Below are 23,022 nucleotides of genomic sequence, written 5' to 3' on the forward strand. Positions count from 1 at the left end.
ATTTCATATAAAAGAGCTTTTAAGTGTAAAGGATAAATCAGACTAGGGGTTACTTGTTCTGTGTTAAGCATATTTAATTGATTTTTAAAATCTTCAAAATGTAACGTCGCATGTAGAAGCATATTTGTAAGTTCATCTATGAATAGTTCTAAGTTATGAAAATGTATACTATACTGCTGAACTATTTCAAGGTGTTTTTCCATCTTTGATTGTCAAAGGTTGATTTTTCGTTCTAATTGTTCAACCGAAGTAATTAAGTAATTTATAGTTTGACGGTTTTGTGAGATTTGAGTTCGAGATACATTTAGGATGGACAAATTATTTTCTAAAATGTGAATTATACTTTTCTGTGTTTTTGCGAGCTTGACAACATTGTGTTTTATAGTAGAGACATCAGAATCTGAAGCGGTACCAAACAGAAACTTAAAAACACCTCCTAAAGCTAGAATCGACCGACGTTCACGGCTAGATAGGTGACTGAAATCAGTAAGACTGGAATTCAGGTGGTGGTACTGTTCTTTTAGGTACGAAATTTTCCCTAGTACATTTTTGATAGAGTCAGGAATGGCGGGGACATCAAAATGTAACCGTCCCTCTTTATTTTGAGTAGAAAATTCGGTATGCATTGATGCTGTAATATTTTCAGCCAAAACAAGTTGTTTTTGTATTTTGTCTAAGCAAGTTTCAAAGGAAGAATGATCTAAAATAAACGCGATATTCCAACTAGATTTCGTATTAGAAACTTTGGAGACTTTGTTAAAAACTACATTTTCATAAAGTTCTAAACATTGTATTACCCCTAGGCAGCAAAAAAGTAAAGGCAAAATCATGATGTCGGCGTGTAGCTGAAAAAGTAAAAAAAATATGCGGCCGGATGATAAGTAGTAGTTTTAATATGTTCAATGTTCAATTCATGTAGGACATCTTTGAAAGCCGAGCTCGTACATTCACTGCCATTGTCAGTGATGATTCTCAGGGGACAAGAGTAGTGAAGGTATATTTCATTAAGTAGCAAGTGAATTAAAGTATCGGAGCTCTTGTCGGGCGCAGGAAAAGCTTCTATGAAACCAGAGTAATTATCCATAAAGCAGATTATATACTTATTTCCCGATATTGTTTTTGGATAGGGTCCGCAAACGTCAAGTGATATAACCGAGAATGGAAAAGGCGGGCAGTCCGTTTCTGGATTTATGGGGGATTTAATTTTTGACAGGTTTCTACTTTGACAAAGAACACATTTTGCAACATAGCTATGAAGTTGTTTAAACATGTTTGGCCAATAATATTTTTGTTTTAGTGTTGAGAAAAGGCTTTGGCTACCAGCATGACCATTGTTGTCGTGATAATGAAAGATAACCAGTTTCCGGAAGTGTTCCGGAACATATAACCTAAGGGTAGGATTTTCATTAGCATTTGACAAGTAATATAGAATGTTTTCTGACTCTAACAATTTTTGCGATTCTGTTGTTGATGCCTGATTAAGGCGGAGTTTTTGCTTTAATTGAGAGAGTTCGGAATCTTTTCCTTGCTCTTTAATCATGTTGAATTTGTCAAAATCAGGGATAGGGTCCAAAGGAAGGTCTTGCGGAAGACTTTGTTTATCGATAACCTGTTTTGGGTCGACATGATTTGAATTTATTGCGCTTATCTCAACTGGCACCTGAGCAGAAGGTTCTTCGCGTATCTTAAAAGTGTTATCTGGTATATCGATCTCAGTGTCTGACAGATTTCCATCCTCGGAAACTGGTGTATCTGACTTTGGGGGTCGGCTCAAGAAGTCTGCAACAACATTTTTCTTTCCGGGTATATATTCTATTTTACAATTATAGCCTGCGATACTGAGGGCCCACATCTGTACCCTTTTATTTTGCATTTTAGATTCTAATAGGTAAACCAATGGCTTATGGTCTGTCCGCAGTGTGATATCACAGCCGTGAATTATGTAATCAAGCTTATTTAATGAGTACTGGATTGCAAAACATTCCTTCTCTATAACGGAATATCTTGTCTGGGCAGGGTTTAATCTATGTAAAAGAAAGAACATCGATTTCTCCCCTTTAAAATCTCCCACCTCGTTATCATCACATTTTTGTGTCAAACATGCCCCTAGGGTAAGATCTGAACAATCAGTGTACAGGTAAAATGGTTTGTTTGGATCCGGGAATGACAGATAAGGTATTTGTATCAAGCTAGATTTTATTTTTTTCGAATGCAGTTTGACAAGAGGGAGTCCAGTTAAATTTAACATTTTTTCTGGTAAGATTAACCAACGGTTCCACAATTTCAGCATACCCATTGCAGAAGCGACAGAGAATCCTGTCATTCCTAAGAGAGACCTCACGGATTTCATACAGTTTGGAAATGGTATATCTTTTATAGCCTGAACTTTTTCAGGATCTGGCCTTACACCTTTCTTATCTATGATAAAACCTAAGTATTTTGTCTGAGGTTGCATAAATTGACACTTCTTCATTTTGAATTTAAGCTTATGTTGTCTTAATCTATCAAATATTATTTGTACATGTCTTAGATGCTCTTCTAAACTGGAACTATAGACGCATATATAGTCAAGGTAGCTGATAGCGAAGCCCTCGCATCCTTCAAGAACTTCAAAGACTGAAACACCCCGGGCGCATTGACGAGCCCGAAAGGCTTTACCCGGAAGTTCCAAGAACCCATGTAATCTGCACTAATATTTGTCAATTTCTTTGACTCTTCGTCAAGTTTGACCTGGAAATAGGACGAGCGTAAATCAAGGGTGGTGAAATAAGACTTATTTCCTAAAGAGGAGAGAATGCCATCAATGTTTGGTAGAGGATAAGACGTAATCCGCGTTGCTTTGTTAAGAAGTCTAAAATCTATACATAGTCTTTTGCAATTGTCGTTCTTTTTGTCTACAATGAATACTAGAAAACTCCGGGACTATGTGAGCGTTCAATAATCCCTGCCTTAGCCATATGACCGAGTTTATTAAGTTAAGTCCTGGCTCTGATTGAAAAAATGCATTTTGATATTCTTTTACCTCGTACTCTGTTCCTGTCTGTAGGCCATTGTATTGTTTTAGCCTTCCCCTAACTATGTTAATTGTTTGAGGTCTTAAGACCGTGCTAGTTTGAAGCCTAACGATGCTTGCTATATGAGATTCATCTTCTAAGGGGATGTAGGTGTTATTTATTCTAATGCACTTGAGATCATGATATAGACGGACCCTATGTCGATAGAGAAAATCTCTATTTAAAATTACATTCCTATTTATATTTGATACAACATCAAACAAATGTGATTTTTTTTATTTCCTATCGTGAAATTTAATACTACGGACCCATCACAACGTAAGCTACTTCCACTAACAGACTGAAGATTTGCGGTTCTATCTAAAAATTTTGGTTTCTTTGATAATGACATATATGTTCTCCTGCTAATTAAGCTGACCTCAGCTCCTGAATCAATAAGACTTCTAAAATTTCTTTTTTTTCTATCTTAATTAAACAAGAGTTTGGATTTCCACAAATAGCAATTATATGTTGACCTATAGGTTTTTCTCCTATTATCGGTTTAATCATAATAGGAGGAACCTAGTTTTCCTGCTGCCTTGAGTAATATCTCCTAGTATTCCTACATTCCCTATGTATGTGTCCTATTTTGCCTTAACCCCAACATTCTACCCGCGTTTTTCAGTTTCTTGATTGAAAACTGTTTGCTTTCGCAATTAGTTCCTTCCCACGCGCTATAGAATTTATTCATTTTTGCCTAAGGCGACATTCATTTACAAGGTGACCAGATTTTTTGCAAATCTACAACTTTTTTGCGGTCTTACATGATCGACCTCCATTGGTTCGTAATTTGTTTCTGCCTTTGTCCCAGAGTAAGTGTTTGTTCTCAAATCGAATCTTGCCCTTATATTTTGCTCTTGCATAGCAACTTTAATAGCAGCCTGAAGTGTGTTTGGGCTATCTCTTAAAACCTTCATTTTTAAAAAATCATGTAGTAACCCGTCAATAAAAAATCCCACTAACTGTCTTTCTAAAATAGCATTTTCACCCTGATGATCAGTGAATGCTTCTTTCGAAAGCGAGAGAAGTCTTTCTGCAAAAACTTGAACACTTTCGCCCGGAGATTGATTTATATTTCTAAGGAGACTAAAAGCATGTTGTGAATCCTGAATATCTGCAAAACGGGTGGTTAACTCTTGTTTAAGATCTACCCATGTTTCCCCAGGGTTTTCGCGAAGATATCTTTGAATATAATCACTAACAGCACCACTGCTGTATTGATACGCAACTAATTGCAGTTTTTCCCCATCTAGTCTAGTCAAAACCCCGTATTTTTCTATACTTTTCATCCCATATCTAAATTTCTTTGGATCCCCATCAAAAGTATGTACAACCTGTGCTGTACCCTGTGTTCCCAATATTGAAGATACATTTCGTAACTGTTCCCCTAGATTTTGAAAGATTTGAGCAATTTCTTGACCTGACATCTTTAACAATACTTAGTACAAAGGAATAAAATCAACACTCACCAATCTTCTTAAGTACTTCGGTTCTGATCCTGATCCACGGCACCACAAAAAGATGTGACACGTAACAACACAAGTTAACGTTTTGAAGATACTTTACTGAGCACCACAGTGGCAGTCTAAGACTAACTGAACTACAAATATTTTGACGTTTCTTAGGTAGAGGGAAACTCAATTAGAGTACATGTCAAACGGCAACCCTAGTGACAGGTTCGTGATTGAATTCCCATGTACCTAGCCGCTTTCTGATATTAATCTGTCATGGTAACATATAACTTGAAGTCATAACTTTGTCCATTCCCTATCTCCGACAAATCTACAACTTAATTATGATAGACAAAAAGCCCAAGGATATTTCACCTGTCATTAGGGTAACAATAACAATTAAGTGTTTTCTTTTGTACAATACACAATGTTAATAATCTAGTCAGAACAGAGAAAATCGTATTTAACCATATTTTAATCCCAACATCCCGAATTATTTGGTAGAAAAACCCCATTATCCCACAACCTGCAACAACATGTCCGATACTGTTAAATTTTAGACTCTAAATTTTAAATCAATCTTTCCGGTGAAAACAGTACTGTACATATTCTGAATGATAGACAAATTTGATAATAAGCTGAAGTAGGGTAAGGGTTCATGTTGCTTCCAACAATTCCAGAAATAAAGTATAGAACGTATTTCAATATTGTTTGCTTACTGCATGTTACCATCTTTTAAGCACCAAAGGCTCAAAGTGAGCTTTTGTGATTGTTTGGTGTCCGTCGTGTGTCCCTTCACAATTTCTAAACACAGTCTTCTTCAGCACTACTGTCCTCATTTATACAAAACTTCACAGAGGCCCCCTTCAATATTGAGAGTTAATACAGATTTTAGAATACTTATTTTATTAGACTGTCTTTTTTGAAAGAAACATACGAGAGAAAATTACCAAGTTATGTTACATGAATACAATCCAAAAGAAAAAAAAAATACAAAAATTAGAATAAACAAGACACAAACATGTCCGAACAGGACAAAATTAAGTACACTGACCTACCGGTCTCACTGAGACGGACCGTAAGTAAGGCACTGTAAAAAGAACACCGAGATCAATGCAAACAGTGAAAAATGCAGACTCGCTTTGATTGAGTCTGTTCATGAGCAGTAATGGAAAATGCAACACTGCCCACGCCCCCTAGCACCTGCTTAAGCAGTATTCAATTTTCATACCGAATCTGCTATAAAATTGCTAGACTGCTGTAAGTACTGTACATGCCTTTCCGTATACTAGTCCTCTGAAGCACCAATTTAGAGAAGATGTTTATCTTATGATCACACTCAAACAAAACAAATCTGCTATTATTTTGTTAGGCTCCGCTATGTGCTGTACTAAACTAAGTCTGTCTTTAGAGTTTATTGCAGGAGTTACATACACAGTGTAAGCACAGTACCCTTTGCAAGAAACTATCAGGCTTACCAAAACCAAAATGGAAGAAGTAAGACGTGGAACAAAAAAAACCCTGCAAACTGAAACTGAATAATTTGATTAAATGCCTATTTTTATACAATGACAATCAAAGGCGTTGTACATAATAATAATTATAATAACAAAATCAATAATGACAATAATGATAATAACAATAATAACAGCCTTATTTTAACAAACAATCCTGACTGCACCCCTCCCCTTGAAGTCATTTTACCCCAATTGCGAATACCAGTGCTTAAAGCATCACATGGTACGCCCAGACGGGCTGCATATAGAGGTTCAAACAAACACAAGAAGACAAGCCTTTTTGCAGTAGAAGACAAAAACTCTTTGTTTACTATATTACTCTTACAGTTTATTTACAATTAGTTTACTTTCATTTACCAAAATTTGATAATTTAATGTATTATAATCTCTGTCATGTGATAGTCTAATGTGCAGTTGGTTAAAATATTTGCACCAAAGTTTTGCTCGAGATTTGTGGCAATCATCAAACACTTCCTACGCATATGCTATTCCTGCGAATAATTAGTTTACATAATTATCACACCTAGGCAGGTCCATGAAATTGCAAAAAGCCGGAAAGCAATTACGTTTATCTTTGTTGCAGTTTAATCTACGTGCATTATATCTGTATTACAAAAACAATATAAAAGTAAAAAAAGTCATTATAAAAGAATTGCATGAGACACTTTACCATATTATATCTAAAATATAAAACTTAAAACGGGGGATGGCTGCATCTCTTTTCATAAGTATGTCTTAACGAAAACCAAATGTTGTAAAAACTGAAGATGTAATGAGAAAATAAAACATATGTTAGATAAAGAGTTAGAATCCTTCATTAGATCAGGTGTGGACTAATTAATAACAAAAATGAATATATAAATAACAAACAGGGACAGAAGTCCAACAGAAAAAGGCACACTTAAAGGACGCATTCATTACTTACAGAAACAAAAAAGAACGACTTTTTAAAATGTAATATGAGGCTTAAAAACATTTTATAAAGTCTTTTGTATATAATGAGAAAATGAGTTTATCACCGCTACACAGGCTTGGAAAAAATTGACTACTTGTTTCAAAAACTTTGTCAGTTTGTATGATTCTAACTGAGTCAAACCGAAGGCACTTCTTATGGATTTTATAATCTATCATACACTGTGCCATAACGGTTGTAAAAAGTCCGAACGTATTTGGACTCAATGATATGAATATGTTCTGGTCCTTTGGAATCATGGAGTAAGTCTAATTGTCTGTGTAATAGAGTTCCGCTTTTAAAGACTGTGCTTTGGGGTCGTAAGGGCTGAGAGTTGTTGCAAATCTCATTATCTCTCATGAACAGTCTCAAACAGAGTCTGCTATGATTTTGATAAGCTGCTGTCTATACTTCCTTTAGGATAATTATATATTATATTTTATTTTTATTCAAGAAATGGCTAATTACTTGTCTATGCAAAAACTCTTTATCAATCAACCATTTTATCGTTGACCGTCCCATTTTCGTGAGCGTCCGAATTTCGTGATAGTTTTTATTTCTCACCTTGCGCGAGACAAGAAGATAAAATATCAGTTAGGCGTGCTTCTATCACATATAATGTGCCTATGCAGACACTCACGGACAGGGTTCTGGGTAAGGTAGACCCAGAGACTCTTCGTTCTGGACCACAGCCATTATTTAGCATGGAGGAAGAATCAATTTTTGTAGACCATATTAAAACTATGTCTGCTCTTGGGTATGGTTATACAGGCAAAGAAATTATGGTTATGGCCTCTGACTATGCAGTGCATTTGGGCAAGAGGACAAAAGATAACCCTGTCACTGAGAAATGGTATAGGAAACTGAAGTCACGGTGGCCTGATTTGAAAATGGTCTCACCAAGAGGCCTTGCTAAGGAACGAGCACAGTCAGCATCAGAGAAAGTTGTCCAACAATACTTCTTAAACAAGTGTTTACGCATCATGATCTAATGGACAAACCACACCTCATTTATAACTTTGATGAGAAAGGTATACAAACTGAGCACCGTCCCCCAAAAGTTCTTTCAGTGGGTGAGACGGTACCGGCAATTTCTTCAGCACGTTCATCTATCACTACTTTGCTTGGGTGTGGCAATGCATTGGGCACACAAATTCCGCCATATTTTATATTCAAAGGCCAGCGTATGTATGATGAGCTTCTTGCTGGATCAAGTCATGGCGCATCTGGTACAATCACAGAGTCTGGATGGTCGAATACACAGGTGTTCCTCAAATACCTTGATGAGCATTTCCTGAAATTTATGCAAAGATCTAGTCCTGACCAGCCTGTTCTTCTGATACTTGATGGCCACAGATCCCATGTGAATGTATCTGTACTTGACTGGGCGAAACAGCACAATGTCATTTTATCTATTCTACCAGCCCATACCAGTCACATTCTGCAGCCCCTGGATGTCGGCTGCTTTGGCCCCTTGCAGAGGATTTACAACTCTGAGTGTCACAAATTTCTGCGTGCTTCACCAGAATCCAGAATCACACGTTATAACGTATGTCAGCTGGCCTGCACAGCATATACATCTGCCTTATCCCCAAACAATCTTCGGGCAAGTTTCATGAAGACAGGTATTTTTCCTTTTGACTGTCAGCAAGTATCAGCAAATCAGGCAGCACCATCACATGCCTACCAGCCACCTACATGCTAGACAGAAACAGATCCTACATCTTTTTTTGAACCAATGAATCATCTTATTGAGCAGAAGCAGAAATTTGAGAGTGCAAAACACCAAAGCAAACATTAAGCTCCATTGTACCTGGCAGATGCATCAGTGATCCAGTTGTTGAAGCTGAGGTAAGAGAATATTGTGAGCAGCATCCAAAAAAGGTAACTTCAAAAACAAGTAAATTGAAAAACATTGTCAAAAAGCAACCAAAGGCTAAGAAAATTGCACCACCTATTGAAGAACCTCAGCCTGGACCTTCAAAAACAACACACAATGATCAATGTTTTGATTCTTCTTCCGAGTCTGATGATGAAATTGCAGACTCAGAAAAGTGCTGTGTCTGCCACAGGTTTGAACCAGAGCAACTGAAAAACTGCCTGTCTCTAATTTTTGGGTAAATTGTGACTTTGATTCATGTGACCATTGGACACATTTGGTATACTGTTGTAAACAGAGGGTAGTCAGGTGCAAGGACGGATTTGAGTGTCCTTGTCACCAACAATTAACAGAGGAATAAATAAACTGAGTTGCATACAAATACATTGTAAATACGTTCTGAGTTAATTGGAACTTGTTTTGTGTTAATATTTTCAGTGTTGGAACTTAACTGTTGAACTGTTCTGTAATTTAGAGGCACTTGACCCAGCTTACGTAAATAGGACGCATTTTCAAGATGGCGGACATGTGACCTCCTTTGTAAATAGCATTGATTTCTTTTGCAAATTTGCATATCAGGATAATTTGACTGGTGAATTTAAGGGAAGAAATAATAATTTTCAGGTGAGTTTATTCCGTTTATGTCATTATTTTGTTACCTCTGAATAATTTGAATATTAGGCTAACTTTCACGATTTTCGGACGGTCAACGCTACTCAGTTTTCACAATTTAGCTGAAACATGTTTAAACAACTGTATACAAAGGTTCACCTGTCCATATTCCTTTTGGCAAATATTTTGGTTATTCAAACCGAAAAATGCTAATGCCAAGAAAGAAAATTTTATTGTGTTTTAACATTTCCGGCTACCAGTGCTTATTGCAAAATACATATAAACAATTCCATATCTTATTATATTTGCTCACCGATCGAGTAAAATCAGTTTATATAATTATGCGTGCTTCCTGACTGTTGACATGTACGAAAACTATTGTTAATGCACTTTTCTAAGTAAAGACTTTAGCTATAATGGCATAACTCTTAGTCACTAATAAGTTTATTTGAAATATATGAAAATAGCATCCGCCTCTAAAGAATTGTCTCATGGCTTAATAGATAACGCCACTCAGAAAATTTGAAAATAACATTTATTCATAATTTACTTTTATATCCTACGACAATGCAATGAAAATGGATATCGAAGTCACGTTTGAATATTATTGTTACGCGAGCAGCATTTGTATTGCTGCTCATAATATAAAACGCGAAAAGGGATTCAGTGTCGCGATAAGGAACATACGTATATGTTTCGGTAAACTGCTTAGTTACAAGACCTTGTTACCTTCGGTTTGCTTGATCTCAAAAAACGTATTTAAAGTTCATTATCAACATTACTTTAAAATTTACATTGGTATGCCTTTCAGTAGAAATGTACATGCGCGTACACATATGGACCTTGTTTAATCAACTACCATTATAGCTATAGTTTAATGAACTGCCGCCAGTTAGAAACTATGACGTATTTTTTAAACATAGTCCAACTAGATGAATGTGGATCCTCTGGAGTAATAAGGGGAAAGTGTTAGTGAAGTTTCTATGAGCGACGCCATATCAATGTAACTACTTCACCAGTGCCCTCTCCGCTCGATCATATGCATATGCAGAAACACTTCCTATTTCTTATAATACTAAACTACAAAACTACAACAGGCGATCAAACTAGGGCATGGTTGTCATTGTTTAGGAACAAATAAATAAATACTCCAAATTTTAGAGTCACTCTCACCAGCACCGCCACAGCTACCCCAACCCCGCCTGACAGTTCATACACAAACCATACGTAAATCATTCACCTACAATCACCAGTTTCCTATGGCTTCTACAACAGCTTTCCGAATAGCTGACTAGACATAAATTAATTCAGCTATCTAAATTAGGTGTATCATAATAATAATAATAATGATATAAAATGATAATAATACAATCGGACCTGCCCTTGCGACCACCTGAGTTAAGCGATTTCCTGACCTATGCGACCACTCTAAATTCATCCCTTGCGAGTTCAACAATAATGTACCCGAGACAAGCGACCTCCCGTAAAACGCTACCAGCGACCATTTATTTTACTTCCCATTCATTACATTTAATAAATAAAACAATATTTAATGTTGCGAAATTTATCTACTTTGCAAACCTAAAACGCGGAAGACAATAAAAGTTGTAAAATTTCCACAGCGTGAAGTACTCAGGATTAGGATTGGCTAAGTTTTCCTTTTAAAGTATTGTGTCAAGTCTTAGCCAGTTACTTTTATATTATGCTAAACTTCATTTTTACAGATGTCAGTTATCTGGTATTATTTGAAATAATTGAATATGTTGTCAATGAATATAAGCAAGTTAGACTTTAATATGGAAATTCCATGTTCTCTTTGGGTTCTCTTCGACTTTATAGCTAGAAACATTGTAACATTGTTTAAAGCTAAATAAAATTATTGTATTGTATATTGTATATTGTATTTACCTGTTATCAAGCGACCAACTTTAAAATGAAATAGACAAAAAAAATTACCGGCAATTAGCGTGACAACTCGTGCCCGTTTTGTTGTTCACAATTTGTTATCAGTTAAAGATAATAGTTGATCTATTATTAGTATTATATTATTTACGATTTTTGATATTTCTTACCTCAAAATACATAACTTTATATAAAATTAACATTGTTTAAGGAAAAATAAACTACTATTACCTAATAGTGGTCCTGCATGGTATACAGATCATACGAACGTAACAACAATCGTAGTTTTTAGCCTAGACAATTAGCGCGGAGAGTAGTTTCCCTTTACCAGAATTGAAGCTGGAAAATCGTCTATACCTGTTTATGATACGCACCCACGATTCGGGAGAGGTCCCAGGGGTAAAAAATCTGCGCATTATATACTAGTATCTATGGTACCATTTTTAATACATGTACTTGATAAACTCCATAGTAGTAGCAATTGTTTCTTCATGACAGCTTACATGCTCAGAAGTCTATCCTGAGACCCACTGTCTTAAGAGACCACAATCTCAACTTCTCCTGTGCGGTCGCTTAGGACAGGTTTGACAGTAATGACAATAATAACGTCTCGTAGCCGTAAGCAAAGCCGCGTAACAAAATTCACATGTCCCAGTTAAAGAAACCAACAAGGGGACCGTCTGGTTTAGCTGCGTTATGTCGGACAGGTTTTAGGACAGTATGGGTAAGTTCACATAGAAGCTCTAGGGTAGGGTAGAGACAGGCTCTACAATCGATAACTCACTTGAACGGTATAAGTTAGTACACCAGTCGTACCTTCCCTGTTGAAGAGCTGAACTCTGCAAACTTCACGGCGAGGTAAGGTTCACTGGTTCCTTGCTTTTGATCAAAGCGTTCAATGTGCAGGGAAAAGAAGGTTTTACATATCTCCAGGGCCGAATGTTTGATTGGTCGGCTACTTTACAAGTGGTAGTAAATATCATTTACACAACAGTCTACCTTCTCTAGAGCTCCGATGTGAACTTACCCTATCGAAGCTCTAGGGTAGAGTAGAGACCGACTCTGTACTCGATAACCCACCACTTGAACGGTATAAGTTAGTACACCAACCATACCTTCCCTGTTGAAGAGCGGAACTCTGCAAACACCTCGGCGAGGTAGTATTTACTGGTTCCTTGCTTTTTATCACAGCGCTCAATGTGCAGGGAATAAAAAGTTTTACATATTTCCAGGGTCCAATTTTTATCTGGTCGGTTACTTTACTGGTGCACGTGGGAGTAAGTATCATTTACACAACAGCCTACCCTTCCCTAGAGCTCCGATGTGAACTTACCCCATTTGTTCACTTTAGATGTGCACATAGGTCCACATCAGAGTCCGTATTTCATTGCAGGATATTATTGATTGTGCATGAATGTTTTGGCATTTTTGTTGGAAATATGAAAGATAATTCACTGCATGAAAAGTAGAATTTACTTTTAGATTAAATTTTCTTACATTTCATGTGTAAAATATAATTCCAATTTACTTTTGACCAGATAAGGGAAGTAATTGAATTAAAATGTAGTTATACAAATCTTATTCGTAAACTGGATGAGATCAACCCATGGGGTAACCTCAAACTGGGCACGGGGCCCTTGTGAGGCATTCTGAACCATCCGCTCTGGTCGAACAACCCACCCCAACGCCTTAACATTTTGTATCTGGGACCCAGATTATAGAGATAGTACCTATGTTTTTCAAATCATAGGTTTGAAGTGAAAAAGCTTTGAAATGAGGATAAATGTCCATATATTTCTCAAAAATAGATATATTGACAATATTTCAACCAGAAGCGTAGACTGACGCGCATTTAATATTTTCATTTAAAAGAAATTTTGTGATCAAGGAAATGTAACTCCTTTTGAACAAGGACAGCAGAAATATCAAAGGGACATAATATAGCGAGTATTTTCTAATTGGGTACATTTGATTTAACATTCTACTGTGATCTGGATTTCAAAACAATGATCCATAACATTGTGTGCCAAAATATAGAACATCTGGAACAGTCCTTTAACAGCAAAAAACATGCTGTAGCAGAATGCAAATATTTAAGCTCTACCGGAGACTCGAACCCAGGACCTCTCACACCTAAGGCAGACACCCAACCGCTTCAATATGGCAGCAACAGCTACAATTAGACAGTTTAAGTGCACAACGTACATTACGTGAACTGGAAAAGTTTTGTGACAATAACATCATATACGGCGAACTCCGGATTATCGGCGTATTCACTTTGCTACCGAACAGCAATTTTCTTGTAAAGAAAGAATATAATCTAATGCCGCAAACGTTTCAATCAGTCAAACCTGCCCAAATTTCTCTGACGTGTTTTTAAGAGTATGAACTTACTAACTGGCAGTACCAGGGAAATATAACTTAAACTGAATCTTTTATATTTGCCTTTTTCGCAGCTGGCGAACGGCAAAGACAGTGAGCTTTGTCGAAATATAAGCAATTACTTTATCAGTTTCCAGAGGATTTCAATTGATAGGAAATTACAGTTACAAACCAATCTGACTAAAGTACATCTCCTATTACATTTCTGCAACACAGGGAGTCATTAGCATTCACTGTCAATCAGTATTATGACAAAGATCGACTGTCATTCATTCTTCCGCTGATTTATAGACATAGTCCGTTGTTTACATTTTTAGTCGTAACCGTTGCACTTGTAAAAACACTTTATTTTGAAAAATCTAAGTACACGAAGAGCTATGGTACGGTCTCTACAGATTATCCCTAAGGTTGGCACCCCTTAATCTGCTACGCAGGGGTTGATGGCCTTCAGAATGCTTTCTTTTCATATTAATCACAGAAGCCCGAAACGACTGATAAAAGATATGATTGAATACAAAGATTGGAGCAGATTTTTATGTTCGACACATCACTGTAAACTATGCCCTTTAATTCCTATGAAAATATAAAGGAAATGACGGAATGTTTATAAAGCATTATAAGACAGATTGATTGTTTGAATGGCTAAAATATAGAACTTATCAATTAACTGCGGTCACCTTTGAGTCTGCTGGACAAGCGCATTGGTGAACTAGACAAATTAGTCTGCATATTTGCCGTATGATCTTGAAAGGATCTCATCGTGTCTAATTATATATTATATCACCTCGTGCTGATTTATGTGGGTGCCGTTATATTATCTCTTAGAGCCTGAAGAAATCACTCTCAGTTTTATGTATTCATCTAGACTGTGCACTAGCCGGATTGACTGGTTATTTATTTCTTAGAAAACATTACTTGGATAAAATTACTTCTAATAACTGATAAGCAATAAAATGTTATCTTAAGCCGGGGAATACGTGTGAGCGGTAGGCATAAATATTGGAATATCAATCCTAAAACACACGTAAGGGACTGGGGTGAGATTAACCAATGCGGTAACCTCAAACAGGGCACATGCCTTTTTTGCATACATTCTGATGACCCGCTCTGGTCGGACCCCCTACCCCAGCCCCCTTAACGCCATGGTATTAAATGTTAATGACCTTCACATTTACCTGTGGGATGACTCTCTTCATATAAATCATAAGATTTATTTGTCTATCATTTCATTAAATTCGGGATTATATGAATTTTTGGTTTACTAAATTTCTTTTTATACAGACATTGTATTAAATTTGATCAATGGCATTAAAAATTAACTTGCATAAATTTCCACTAAATTCATATAAAGCGTCCGATTTACTGTCCTAAAATTACAATTAAATCAGAAATTTTATAATATTTAAGAGCAACTGAAAATTTAAGAATTTCATGAAAAATTAAACGCAAAATAAGTTGAAAGTAAATGATGAAACTTAATATACGTTAAATTCACTTTTAATGCAATTGCTTTCATAATTTAAATGTAATTTAAAGTACAAAAATATTTATTTCATTTTGTACTTAATCTGAAAATTGATGCAGTTGAAAAATTGAAACAGTATGTGTAGTAGTACCAGATCAGATTTAGCAAATATTTTGTACTTTGAAATGTGTAAAAGCTCTGTGAACAGTGTTTATTTCATAACGAATGTTTAGTGTAGTTGGACCTATACTCTTGCTTGCTTGTTATACAATAACATGCCTGATTGCGTGAAATTCCTGCTGCACTTTATTTTCATAAAGGTCTGATCATATATATTTCAGCCGTCTTCTCTTTGTCAAATTCACATATCATCTTAAATACTTTACATACAGAAAATGTTAAGGAGAATTTCAATGTGCTCCGTACGAATATGCATTGCACATGTATGCTTTACCATTTATATTTATAATACAATTCTTTGAAACATTTTGTCCTGAATCGTATAAAGAGTATACCCGACAAGAGACAAGCGTTTTTATTATAAATCATTGTTGTGTCCGAGTGGACAAAGAATTAAGATACATGTAACAAATGTAGAAATTTCATTACCATGCTTAAAATAAAAGATTAATTGATTATGCTAAAAGGCAACCTGGACAAATTTTTTAGCATTGACAATATAGCATGCATTTCCTGAAAATTTGAAAATATCTTTTAAAAAATCTATTTAAACAAAGTGTATACACATGGCGAATAAGCTCTTTTGGAAGCAACGAACACAACCAAGCAAAATAATTGCAGACCCGGTTTACTGGAATCTGTTCATGAAGGTAATGAAATAAGCAGCACTTCTCTTCTCACTCTCCTTGCACAGGCAAAAGCGAAACATTTCATTATTTCAAATTTGAATGGATTCCATGATCCAACAGCACTAGAAAATATAGAAACTTTACAGCCGTCACACGGCATTCAAAGACTTCAAAACCGTTTTTGTTTGGCGAGTTTAACTTACCTTTACAAAGGTTCCAAACTTATTTTATAAGCTTTGAATAAACTTCGCTTTAGTAAAAAGGGGGAAATCACAGGTACTGTCATACTCTGACACAGATGTTGATCCAATCTTGCCTAGTAGACTTTAAATGAAATGAAATAACACATGTTGTAAGTTGAAATGGTTTAATTTTCAGACTGCAAGTTTTTATTAGTGACAAGAAACATATTTCTATGTAGAATTGCAAGACTTCAAAGAACAAGAAATCAGTGTACCGCTTTGAAAGCTGACCCGTCCTCCTATTTGCAAATTTCATGAAGGACCAAGCGTATGTTTGCTAGTTTTACCTGACATTTGATAAATGCACCACACAAATAAAGAAATTATTTCACAAATTATGAACATATTGTTTCATAATCACAATATATTATAAAGACCACATTATATGGCTGTATATGTAAATCTTACATAAGCAATAAATGACAAAATCTTTCACCTCATTTGTTTTAAGAAGAAATGTCATACAACAATAACGTGACAGCATGAACGTTTGATTAAATTTTATAAGACACATCTGTCAGTACCATGAAATAAATATATTAATGGGAAAAATATGAATCAGCAAGCAGCCTAAGTACCGAGAAGTCATATTTTCTCGTATCATTCATACAGGTGATTTCAGGATCAACTTCTGTCAGATTTGGATTGTCTACTGATAAAAGTAATGAATACTGACCTTTGTCATAAAATGATATTTCTGTTTAGAGTGAACAATGTTTTGCGCGAGTAAACTAGTTTCAACTCTCCAGTGGTCGTGTTTTGTCGCCGTTTGTTCAAAGGCAGTACTCTGCTGTGTTCCTTCTATATGCATGTTAGTATATGTTTGAAAAAGAAAGTAGAGGAGCAGGTCTCCAAACTGGAGGACAAAATGTACGATGCGGACATAGGATCAGCCTTGCTAGCCGGTAAGGTAGATCATTCAGAGGACAACTCCAGCGGTAATGAATCCCCGGAAGTGACCGAAAGGAAACTGCGAGAACATCTACAGAAGATAGCAAAGGAGACCACGAACAATTGTGGCGAAATTCACGTATTTTAAAGATCGAGAGCTCCTACGTACTCAGTGGGAAAACTTGAATGGTATAAGTTTTAATATGTAGGAACAGTTTCCTCAGGATATAATTGCAAAACGGAAGAAGTTATCCCCTAGGATGAAGGCGGCCAGAGATCAAGGGAAAAGGTCATGGATAACGTACGACACGCTACACATAGGTGGCAAGACTGTGAATGAGTAGGGATGCGCTGGAGATGAGCTATCCATCCTGTCTTGGAAATGTCCATAGACATATTAATGACAAAAAAGTCAATAACGATTTTGTAAATATTATAGCTAGGCATGATATTTGTTTCTTATATGAACCGTGGACCAATTTTACAAGTAATGTTTCACTTAAAGGTTATGTCACACACAATGCCTATAGAAAATTTCAAAATAAAAATGCATGTAGTGACGGTATTGTTTTATGCTATAAAGTGCATTTAAAAGAGGATATTCAAATACATTATATTATATTATATATTATACCAGATTTATATAGCGCCCTTTTCATGATAAACACATTCAAAGGCGCTTTACATACAGCAGCTGCAACCACACAGACACAGAGCGATCTGGCCAGAGGGACAGAGGGAGACAAAGACCCCAGAAAAGACAGACAGAACTTTTCAGATACAAACGTGTCCGGCTAACTTAGCCTAGCTCTTTTCGAATAGACAGTCTGGTTCTTTAACGTACCCGGTGTATAGCTTCGATACACGCGAAGCCGTCTTTCCTGGGAAGAACCAGTACAGGCCTCTTGTTAGGTGGGAGACACTCAAGAGCATCTCAGAAAATTCCAGTGCTTGGACCGGGATTCGAACCCCGGACCTCTGGACTGACAGTCAAGCGTGTTACCACTAGACCACCGGCCCACCTTATTATAATGATCACCACGGTACAAGTATCTTAAAAAGATTAGATCATACTTTCTTTAGTACTGGAGAAGATATTTTTATGTGGTGCATATATTTGGCGCGAAGAATCACCTGCATATGATATCTTGAACATCGATTTGTTTGATACATTAGAAAATGATGTTTTTTATATTATATTTTTATATTTAATTCATGATAGTTTAGGCGCTATGAATAGGATTGGTGATTTTAATAGCAGAATAGGTAATAAAAATGAATTTATTGTACATGATAAATTCAATATTGCCATTGATGACTCATATTATGACCCATATATTACTCCTATCAGTGCCACAACTGACTGTAGATATAACGGTATTAAATTGTTAGACCTCTTGTTAGACCTCTGTAAGTCATCAAGCTTACTTATAGTTAACGACCGTATAGGAGACACTATTTCGTTGATCAGTCGTTATTTTTCTGTTAAAGTGTCACAATTATTAAGAGATTGATACTTGTATACACGTACATAGTAGCTGAGCACATGCACACATTAACATGAACGAATGCAATAATAATACAGAAGTATCAAACAGAACATAACAGAACAGATACTTTATTAAGACTTGTACATAGAACATAATCTATAATACATATTCTTTAGATATATAATATCAACGTGACAATAAAATAACATTGTATCCCACAATGATACATTTTCAAACACAAGCCATTTCTATAAATGAAATCAAGACATTTGATCATATGAACCAAAATAGCATGCAATCTTTTATTTTCATGTCAATTTTTTTGAACTAATGACGTAAGTACAAATATAGCGTCTACAGTAGATAAATTTTCTCAATCCTTGTTTTGATAATATAAGTAAACAATTTTGACACACAGCTAACAAGTGTGATACCTCTATAATTATTAAGATCACTTTCGATACCTTTCTTATGTAGAGGAATTATATAACCTTCTGACCTCTTATCAAAAAAAAATATCCCGAGTTCAAAATAAGATAAAATAAATCACTGAAATGAGGGGACAAAATAAGTAGTCTAGTAAGTAAGGTAGCGGGCTCAATTTGACCCCATTTAACCTATAACCCTTGGTGTGGATTGACCGATGCCGGACAATTTAAAACCCACAGGTTTTAACTTTACTTTCGTTTTCTCGTATTTTCGGAAAACCGGGTTATAAATAACTGACATATTTACTTTACTTTCGTTTTATCGTATTTTCGGAAAATCTGGTTATAATTAACTGACGTATTTTCTGAAAATGTTATATGGGATTTACGTGATATTTTCTGAAAAATGGTCGTATTTTGCAACACAAACCTAACTGTTAAAAGATTTGATGGAATTAACAACCCATTTAAAAGATAATTACAAAGAAGATTTTGTATGCCAAGAATGGGCTACAACATTCAGTTCAAAATATTACAAGAAATTGGTTGATACATGTAAGCCAAAAAAGCGGCAAACAAGGAGTACGTTAAAAGAAAAGCATAAAGAAGAAATTACGAAATCATTCGGACAAGAGGAGGTTTTAGAAAATTTTAATGTGGATATTTCAAACGAGGACAAATGTATTGAAAGCATTAGAAATTTAGACAAGCAGATATACAGAAACAAACGGATTATTGTTTATTGTACACATCAGATTGGATTTATTATTAAAAATTTAAAATCAGTTTACCCAAAGGATTGTAATTTGGGACTTTATCTTCATCTCAGAGGTGTACCTTACACAGATTCCTACTGTCGAAACCTGGCTTTAGTTTATGAATTAATTGAGCAACATAAGAATTTATTGAAGTGTGCTTTAATCAAAAACAGGAAACTAATTGAAGAAATATGTACAGAGTTGAATTGGTAACAAAATTAGCTTTTAACAGTAGGAAACTATGTAAGGATTCCATGTACAATATTCACATTTATTTATAGTAACGTTTACACTGTAAACGCACGTCACTTCCGCTCAAGTTTATTATTAACATTAGTGGAATTTCCATGTACAATGTTCACATTTATTTATAGTAACGTTTCCATTGTAAACGCATGTCACTTCCAATTTTATTTTTAACATTAGTGGAATTTCTATATATCTATACTTTTATTTATAGTAACGTTTACACTGTAAACGCACTTCACTTCCGTTCAAGTTTATTTTTATATATCTATACTTCTATTTATAGTAACGTTTACAATGTAAACGCACGTCACTTCCGTATACGCTTTTGGGAGTAGTATGGAATATAACGTTTATGATACATTTTTGTTAGTAGTAAAGAATATTACGTTCTTGATACATTTTAACTCATTTTATTAAAATGATTTATAATTGTTTGTTCATTTACTCTTTGATTGTTAACTTTTAGTATTTTATACAGTAAATCATAAATGTTTATACCATCTTGTAACATTTTAATGAAAAATAAACAATAATAACCACAGAGTGTACTTGTTTTGTCTTGATATTGTATGTTGTTATACTTAACCCCAGGTATATATCTAAATACTTCTTTCGGTGGAGGAAGTCCAAATGGATCGAAGTACAAAGTATTCAAGTAACAAACCCAATGTGTTCCAGGTCCAGCAGAGTCATCTAAATTGATTATTCCGCACTCGTCCTTTACTTTTAATCTTAATAAATTATTTCTACTAAATACACACCTAAGGTTTTTAATTTTTAATTGTTTTACCCATTGTTCAATTTCAAAGTTAGAAATTGGTTTGTTTATAAATTTTATTTTTTTTTACTATAGGAATTCGTCTGTAAGGTCTCCTCTGAGAATCAATCTGTATACCCTGGCCGTGTCCCTTACCACTTAACAAAGATGTAATCAAAGGTATTCCTAGACTAGCAGCCAGCATACCCAGGAACCCGCCGTCTTGTTTTTGTTTTTGTGTTAATTTAATCACTCCAGATCCTACTAGTTGCTTTCTTTGATTAGGTGTAAGATATGGTAATATTATATTTTTCTTATCATTAGCTACTGAAATCATACCATTTCCAAATATTTTACTAACACCAGACCAGTACTGGCCAGTCCAGAAAGGGCTCCAATGCCTAGAGGGGCTAATATTTTTGGAGCTATTTTTGCTGCCATTGGAAGAATTGTTTTTCCTAACAAACCAGCTAAAGCTCCTAAAAATTCACCATTTTGACCTTGACTGGACATTTGTTTTTTCGAAACTGTAATTTCTAATCCCTTCTTATTTGCAACAGCTTTTTTAATTTGATTAATTTGTGTTTTTGTTAAAAGTAAAGGGAAGTTTCCACGTAACTGTTCATGTTTTAATCTAAAAGTATGTGGAATTCTATTATTATAAGCTTGTGCTAAATTTTTCTTTTGTCCATCTGTAAGGTTAACTTTATATTCAATATAATTTGATGACATTATATATTTAAAATTTATTTTATTTAAACAATAACAAGTTCATTTCCAATAGTATTTATTTCAACTGTTTCTTCATAGAATACAATTGCGTAAACACGATATCTTGCAGTGGAAAGTGTAGTTAAACGAAAGTGTAATGTGATATGCTTAGGATCTTCTGTTATTACTTCCTTTTTATATTCCAAGTTAAAATGAACAAATCCAAAATATTAATAAAAATTTGATCTATTTAGCAGACTTCCAGTAGTTTTATTATTTTGTTTATAATAATAATTAATTACATCATCATATATTCTTGATATACTTGTATATTCTGTTTCTGGATAAAAAACACCATTACCTACTTCAAGACGACAGGAGCTCAAAGTGCAATTTTCATTTGCTGCATTAATTTTAAATGTATCTAATAAATGTGGATTATGTTCTTGTGAATTACTTTTGTCAGGTCGTTGTAAATAAACAAATACATGTTGTGGTTTTGTTATACCGGCTGTTATTCTAAAAGTTGTATCAATCTGTTGTGTATCAGTTGATTGTGTTATCATTTCCCGAAGGTATGACCATCTTGCTTTTGTAAATCTTTCAGTAATTAGATTAAGTCCAGATCCATTAAAAAACAAACGCGGAACCCATAGAATTAATTTTGTTACAATTACTCTACCAGCATCAGCAGCATTATCTCTAAAAATTAATTCATCATCATCTGTCAGCTGCAGTGTTATTTGAATTTGACTTGGAGGTATAATATTAGTTTCTAAACCCTGAAAAAATGAATAATTATTTAATGGAATTTTAGCATTTACCTCATTACCACCTTGGATTGATAACTTCCTAGAAGCAAAACCACTATTATAATTGTCATTAGCTTTTCTACGTTCAGCAACATTAGTAGTATCTAAATAAATATATTCATTTGTTCCAGTTGTTTTTGCATAATCATTGGATAGTTCAACTAAATTTTTTACATTTATTACCTTGTATAAATTATTACCATCATAAACACTTTTTCCATTTTGTTTAACCACTAACTGATCAATTAGTGAAGCTGCATTATTAATTAGAGCAATTTGATCTCCATCAGCATAATTATTACCGTTAGCAAGCTTATTTACTTTAAAACTTACTTCAAAATAAGCATTAAACCAATCAAAATATGAGCTTCTATCATTAATTGTAAAGTGATATCCGTTTTTTTTTTGTTGCTTAACATTATTTCCCAAGACAGATATTAAAGCTGTATCTAATTGAATAGGAGTTAATTCATATCTTTCACAACATTGTTTTGTTCTAAACATGTATATATTATATATTATTTTATTTTTTATAAATTAATCTGTTAATACGTTTTTGTCGAGCTAAAGTCCCAGATCCTGACAATATTCTATTTATTCTCATATTAATATCCTCCTCTTTATTTTTACTGTTATTCTTTTCTTGTAATTCCTTAGCAATT

The 23,022-nt window shown here is 34.8% G+C and overlaps 1 protein-coding gene across 1 annotated transcript; it reads left to right on the top strand.

The window, feature by feature from the left end:
- The first annotated feature begins 7,964 nt into the window (after positions 1 to 7,964).
- Positions 7,965 to 8,678, top strand: LOC123564072 (uncharacterized). Its single transcript, XM_045357351.2, has one exon. The coding sequence runs from the start codon at positions 7,965 to 7,967 to the stop codon at positions 8,676 to 8,678; it is 714 nt and encodes a 237-aa protein (XP_045213286.2).
- Positions 8,679 to 23,022: the final 14,344 nt, after the last annotated feature.

This window comes from Mercenaria mercenaria, chromosome 1 (assembly GCF_021730395.1).
Source record: "Mercenaria mercenaria strain notata chromosome 1, MADL_Memer_1, whole genome shotgun sequence".
In the NCBI taxonomy this organism is placed as follows: Eukaryota; Metazoa; Mollusca; class Bivalvia; order Venerida; family Veneridae; genus Mercenaria; species Mercenaria mercenaria.